This window comes from Thamnophis sirtalis, unplaced genomic scaffold, assembly GCF_051295495.1.
Source record: "Thamnophis sirtalis isolate CommonGarterSnake01/CBP01778 unplaced genomic scaffold, rThaSir2_p1.2 scaffold_10, whole genome shotgun sequence".
Classification (NCBI taxonomy): Eukaryota; Metazoa; Chordata; class Lepidosauria; order Squamata; family Natricidae; genus Thamnophis; species Thamnophis sirtalis.
Window position 1 is genome coordinate 16,198,257 of NW_028261390.1, and position 7,409 is coordinate 16,205,665.

The following is a 7,409-nucleotide window of genomic DNA, read 5'->3' on the forward strand; positions in this document are numbered from 1 at the left end:
CCTTCTGAGTGGGAGGTGAGCATCTTCACCACTAGGCCACCCCACCCCCGAGACGTCAACAATATACTTAGCGAAAAAAGTGGAGCCGAATTCTCAGTTGCCCATAGAGAATAAAAAATAGTTAGTGGCCATGGAAAATGTGGTTGATTCTCAGTCAGAAAGAAGAAGAAACTTCAAGAAGACGATAAATAGATTACAGAACTTGGAAGTCAATATCAATATCTGAACAAGGACATTTTGCACCACTTTTCTTGCAGATCCTGTTTTTATATAACAATTCACAATGACAAAAAAGCAAAGAAATCTAATTAGTTCAATAAGGGATTGGGTACTGAAAGGACCTGTATTTTATGTATGTATATGAAGTTCTAGAACATTGGCCTATAATTAATTTTATGCTATTTCAGGTATGCTGTGAGAGTTTGGAGGGCCAGACTTTCTTCTCCAAGAAGGATAAGCCTCTATGCAAGAAACATGCTCACTCTGTGAACATCTAAAACATTAAAGGTTACTCCAACAAATGGGAGGACAAGAAAAGAACAGGGCTGGGTGTTGGTTTTCAAGATGTATTTATATAAACTTTAAATTTGTAGAAGCAAAGACATGGGAAGAAATAGGGTTTAATGCCTTCACATGAAATAGAAAGGGGGATAATTAATTAGCTTTGGTCTGAGAGCTTTTCGTTGTGTTTCAGTTGCGAAACTGAAATTTTCAATCCAGAATTTATTTTGGGGATGCCAGGTTGGAAATAGCTGAGTTAAAGTATATAATAAAAGATTGAAGCTAGATGTTTGTTTGTTAATGAGAATAAATGTAAAAAAAAAAAAAGGTGGACATTACTGATTGGTTTTTATAATCAACTAATACTTTGCCTTAATCCAATACTTTGTTGCAAATGCTGCATTATTATTTAAATACCGTAAGCGATAACACAGCTTCTTGGATACTGCTGAAAGTAAAGAGGATGGGCCTGATACCTAGCAAAATTAGAATTGGGTTTGTAGCTGCTTTGCAGGTAGGGACAAACATTTCGGTTAATTGATCCGTTCAGGTAGAATCCAGCTATTTATCAAACAAATATTTGTCAGTGAACTTGTTCTGACCTAGGCTTCCACCAGTAGCACGAAGCCGAGTCCTTGTCCCGATAAACCCCTTTTATTTAATTTACAGTAAATTTCTCTCCAGCAAAGTCTTTCGTCTCCCACAGCCTTTCAAGATAGTTCACAATTACCGACCTTTATCAGGCTTGGAGAGTGGCCAGGCTGTATCTTTCAGATGCCACAATAATTGGCAAGAATGCAGGAATGAATTAATTGTCTCCTGCAAACACCCTCTCCCCTTTCGTTTCTCTTTATTCCCTATAGGAGGGGCCAATCACCGTCCACCTGTGGCCTTCTCCCAAGTCAATCCTTGTTCCTTAACTGTTCCCTTCGTCTGGCACCTCTGTGCATGCGCACACTGGGATCAGGCTCCAGCTGTTCGTCTGCCTCACTGATGTCTGACTCCGAAGGCAGCTGATAACTGTCAGATAGCCCTGGCTCCATCTCTGCCTCTGATGCAGAGCACTTGTCAGAGCCTTCCCCAGACCCCCGGACTGGCCCATGTTCCTCCCCAACCTCCCCGCTGGTGGGCCACAACAGAACTGAGAAGAGTAATCTTCATTAGGTGTCTTCTGACTTCAGATATCTAACCTTGCTTGTAGAGTTTCCAAATTCCTTTGAAAGGCACAATTCTTATGCTTGTATTGTGCCCAATGAACTGTTAGATATTTAGATTTTCCAAAATCAAGCTAGCAGATGCAACTTTTGGCACAAAAGAAAACATTGTTTTTGAGAAAATTTGAAAAAAGTTATGTCTCCACATAGTTCCTTTAATTCCCACCAGGCATAAAATTTGCTTTCTGCCTTTACTTTTTTTTTTAACCTTCAGAAATAATGCCTAAAAAGTAAAATAAACTTCACCCATTAAATATTGAAGTCCTCACTGTGATGAAAAGTTCTGTAAGTGTTCAGGAAGCATATGCACATTGTCTTGAAAGAACAGCAGAAATCAAAAGAAGTCTAAGTAGTACACATAGATAGGATTGAGGTAAGGTCAGATTTGCATAAATTAAGTCCTTACTTTTCATTTACATTGTGTGCACATAGCACTTATTTTGTTGTAACATACTGAAAAGGCTAGAGGATTTTAATTCCAACTTTTTAAGGTAGTGAACTGTGGTGGTGCAGTGGTTAGAGTGCAGTACTGCGGGCTACTTCTGCTGACTACCGGCTACCAGAAGTTTGGCAATTCAAGTCTGAGTCTCACCGGCTCAAGGTTGACTCAGCCTTCCATCCTTCCGAGGGCCCAGATTGTTGGGGGCAATATGCTGACTCTGTAAACCGCTTAGAGAGGGCTTTAAAGCACTATGAAGCGGTATATAAGTCTAAGTACTATTGTTATAGTAAGTACTGAAGATTTTTATTTTCTTTTATGGTTTTGTCATCAGCTGCTTTAATCGTATATATGTAAAATACATACCGAATTATGTTGAAATGCTTGTTTGCTTTGTGTGTGTGTGTGTGTGTGTAAATAAGTAAGTAAGTAAATTTATGAACTAATTTTTCATCCTATATATCTCAGCTCCTCTTTTGATAACAGTAGGAAGAAGAGAGAGAGAGAGAAAAAAAAAGGAAAGACAATTGATAATGTAATATGTTCTTTAATATAAAGATTTAAAAGAATAAGTGGATAGATTCCCAAACGAGTAAAGAATTTAAATAAACTGTAAGCGGCCCAAGAAGGCTGAGTCAAGGATCTTTATGAGGGTAGGGGAAAGGTCAAAATTTGCAAGTTGGTGAGCTTAATGTCATGATTCATGCTTCCCACTTTTGTGTGACATTGACACTTCACACAAATGGGATAGTTTATCACTTTGCACATTGGGTCACATTGCTACACTTGCAACATTTACAGATGTTGACCTTGGGAATCCAGAGAGACATTGGCTACTGTTACTTTTTTGGAAACTCTTAAGAAATTAAAAATTATGATACCCGAGAACAAAACTGAAGCATTAAAACAAAGAAAGGCATAATTTGAATACATTAACATTTACAACTTGAAGACCTCCTGTAGTCAAGTTGCCCTCATAATACGTTTTCAGAATGGCCTTGAGACTCATAGTGGATGCTTTCTGTGTGTACTATGGATCAGTCAGAGCTGAACTATGATAATTTTGCATAATAAACTATAGTATTTCCATATTGGAACCAATTTAGAGTTCCCAGATATTTACTAAAGAAATTGAACTTTGTGTAAATTGTGTCGTGATGACGTCACAAAGTAAAAAGGGGATGATATTAAATCTTCAATAGTATTCATTCCAGTATTGTAAGTATTCCAGCATTTTCATTTGACAAGCATGGAATAAATAGACTGGATCAGAGTTAGCCAAAATTATAATCAAAGGAATTTAAATTAACCATATTTAATTTAGATTCTATTGTTTTTTATGGATCTGTTCTAAGTCTGTATCTAGCCCATACATATGAAATTTATTCTCTATTCCTTAACTTATTTAGATTTTTTTTCATTCATTAATAAATATGATTCATTCATATATAAATACCATATCTATGTATTGTAGGAGAAATATGGTTACCAATCAGCATTTGACAGGGCGAATTACAATTTGCAGAATAAGGTGACTTTGACTTTAGTGGCAAATGTCCAGAATTTAAGAAGTTATTTTGCTCTGCATTCAGGAAATGCATAGGCTTCCCTGACTGAGAATCTGGAGAATTGAAATTTCAGGCTCTGCCAATTGTGGAAGATTGAGCTAGCTGCTGTTAATAAAAATGGGAAACAGGACACAGGAGGTGAGGTGGATAGTTGAGTGGATAGTTTATGTACACTTTCCATAGATAACAAGCCACTTATTTTGTAAGACAGGATTGCAATTCACCTTATTTATGAACGCCTAGATGCAGAACAAACGGTTTCATATTGTAATAAATCAGTACATCATTCTTTGTAAATAGACTAATGTCCCTCTGGTACAAGAGCTAAGATAAAAATTAAAGATGGTTTGGTCTTCATATCCTACGAATCAAGAGTTTTGGGGTGATTTTCAAAAAGCAATAAATGAATAAAGTTGGACTTGGTTATTCTGTATTTTTTGTGAGGTTAGTTTTCTTTCAATCAATTTATATTCTAACAATCTTGATAACAGTTCTCATTTTATTGCATTGCTCTATTTTAAAACAAGTGGGTTTTTTTTCATCTTTGCCTAAACACATAACTGCTTCTGTTGTCATTTGTCTATCTGTTCAGTTGTTGTAAAGAGCCTAGTCATTAACTTGACCTGATGTACACATCAATAAACATACCTGTGGAATTATATAGTCAATGCTTTGTTTTAATGTCTCTTTGAGTTTAATACCATCACAGCAAAGTAACCATATACCTTTACAGTTCATCTAGTGGCTGTTCAAAATTGCAATGGCATTGAAGAAAGTGAGTTTTTGTTCTTCCGGTGCTGATGTCGTGACGAGTGTAGGGAAGAAGATCAGGGCTCTGGCTTCTTCTCTCAATCTACACGCTTGGAGGACCCCCGTGGGGTACGCTGAACTTGGAGAGAGACACGGAGGAGTAGGGAAACCCTAGGAGTAACGAGGCGGAGGATGACCTAGCTAAGATTCTGTGCAGTTTGGATAACCCCCAAATCCCACTCCTGGCTGGCTCCGCCCCCTCAGGAGTCCCTATGTGGCCTGTTTTGAATGCAGGTAAATGCAGGTAAATGCAGAGTACACATGGAGGCTCCGGGAGGGAGAACTTCCGAGCCTATCGGAAGTTTGGGTTACTTTCCAGCCTACTGGAAGTTTGGGTCCATTTCCAGAGGGCCTCCAGAACCTGGGAAGGCCGTTTTCTCCCAGAGGCTTGAATGCCTCCAGAGCTCGGGGAGGGCAAAAATGCCCCCTCCCACCATGATGCAGGAGGCCGACTAGGCCACACCCACCGAGCAGCCGGGCAGAAAACCCCTTGCTAAAATTTTTGAAGCCCACTCCTGCTTATAGTTATGACCATTGCAGTGTCCCGGGTTCATGTGATCATATTTTGTGATCTGCTGCCAAGATGGGGAAGCCGGATCCACCCAAAAGCTGCGTTACTAATTTTAACAACTGCACTGATTCACTTAACAAATGTGGCAAGAAAAGTTGTAAAATGGATCAAAACTCACTTAACAAATTTCTCACTTAGCAACATAAATTCTGGGTCGAGGACTGCCTGTATTTGGTCTTACTTCTTTTTTCTTTCTTTCATCAGCTGGTAGGAAACATAATAGCTGACAAAGTTGTGTACAAAGATTGCCTAATGTTCTTTCCAAGCCGGAGACCATCAGTAGGAACTGCAATTCTATCTTTTCCAACGAGGTTTATCTGATACTGTATTTAGCCTTAGCACAAAGCATTCTCTGATTTCACTTTACGATACTTAACCATCTATAGTAATGTGGTCAATTACTTCATGATAACCGTAGCTCCTGGGATTCTAATGAGCTTGATATTTTTTTCTCTTAAGTGAACATACTGTTGTGTTCAACCTTGTTTGTACAATAAAAAGGGAACACTTACATAGGACTATAAAAAGCTAGAGGTAGCTTTACAGAAACCGACTTCCGTTGCAAGTGTTTAGGCTACTATGATGATGAATGCAAGTCTATTTAAACAGAGTGTTAAACTCCAAAAGTATAATTATTAAAGGCATTGAGACTATGCTCAAAGCTTTGACAGCACAGAGTATGTTTTTCTACCATTTTAGCAACAAAAGCATTCATTTATGCATTAGGAAATGGTAATCTAGAATAATCACTATGCCCTTAAAGCTAAATTTCAAAATGTAAGACATTCATTGTTCAACACAAAGTCAGTCGGCTGACTGGTTGAACTGTACTATATTAAGGATATCTTCAAAGCTTTTCTTACAGAACTTGGCATTCAATAAAATCTTAGTTTAGGGCAGTGGTGGATTTCAATTTTTTTTAGAACCTCATCTGTGGCCTGCTTTGTGGAAGTGGCTTGCCGGCCATGTGACCGGGTGGGAGTGGCTTGCTGGCCATGTGACTGAGTGGGCATGGCCAACTTGTAAAATGTGGTGAAACTCATTTAACAACGCTCTTGCTTAGCAACCAAAATGTTGGCTCAGAAACTCTGGCATTTGAAGCATGCAAGACTTAAAGCTGTCAAGTTACAAGACCCTTGCACCCCTAACCCTTTAGGGGAAAAAAACCCCAGGAGTGTTCAAACTTGACAGCTTTAAGACTTGTGGACTTCAACTCCCAGAATTCCTCCTCCAGTCATGTTGGCTCAGGAACTCTGTCATTGAAGTGTGCAAGTCTTAAAGCTGTCAAGTTACAAGACCCTTGCACACCTAACCCTTTAGAAAAAAAACCCCAGGGGTGTTCAAACTTGACAGCTTTAAGACTTGTGGACTTCAACTCCCAGAATTCCTCCTCCCGCTCTTCATTTTGATGATGTGCGGACGGGCGGGGGGAGGGAGCTGGAACCGGTTCTAAATGGCACTGTAGATTTGTGGAACCTCTTCTACACAAGAGGTTAGAACTGGCAGGAACCCACCCCTGGTTTAGAGTGAAGTTTAACTTCTGGGAATATTCATATCTGGCGGCTTCAGACAAGGTCTTGGTAATATTAGAAATTCATTGAGATTTTATTATTATTATTATCAATGAGATTTTATTTATTATTAATTTTCTAGTGTGTGTTAGGAGTGTGTTAGGACCACAAATAGCATGATGAAAAAAAATATTAGAAAATTACACTATACTAAGGGCAAAGTAGAAGTCAGTGAAAGATCGTGGCTTTCACTAAAACCACTTAATAGGGCATTTCAATTCCTCTAAGAAACATCTGTTGTCATGGGACATCTCAATCAACAGTATACTTTGTGCTATTTAAATTTCATAAGTGAAAAAAAACCTGCCACTTCCTATCAAAGCTTCCAAAATGTTTCCATTCTGAGAAATCCTTGTCTTGCACTTGGTACAGAAGTCTTGATTTTACAGTCAAAAATCAGCATGTAGTAAGTATCCTGACTTATTTAGTTTTTATTTAGAGAAATAACGCCTGAAATTATTTTCACAAATGTATTATAAGTACATTTTGGATGTTTCTCTCTCTGATCATGGATCATAGTGAAGTTTTATTAATCCTTATTTTGAATTTCAAAATCTTAAATTTCCTAAAAATTGCATGTAATGTTTTTAGAAAATGGTTGGCTGGTTTAAAATGGTTTAATACAGTTTATTCATTCAAACACTTGTTTTCATAGTTCTTCAATAACTGAAACTGTTCTTGAAGATTACGTGACTTTTAAAAGTCACAGCATTTTAGTTTAGCTGGCCATAAAGT

General features: G+C 38.1%; 1 protein-coding gene across 4 annotated transcripts in view; it reads left to right on the forward strand.

The window, feature by feature from the left end:
- PDLIM5 (PDZ and LIM domain 5) overlaps positions 1–4,381 on the forward strand; it is a 150,480-nt gene extending 146,099 nt beyond the window's left edge. For all 4 annotated transcript variants that reach the window (XM_087724111.1, XM_087724112.1, XM_087724109.1 and 1 more), the window contains one exon: positions 408–4,381. In XM_087724111.1, the coding sequence (XP_087580237.1) occupies positions 408–497 (90 nt within the window). In that variant the 3' untranslated portion in view covers positions 498–4,381. The remainder of the gene's footprint in view (positions 1–407) is intronic.
- Positions 4,382–7,409: the final 3,028 nt, after the last annotated feature.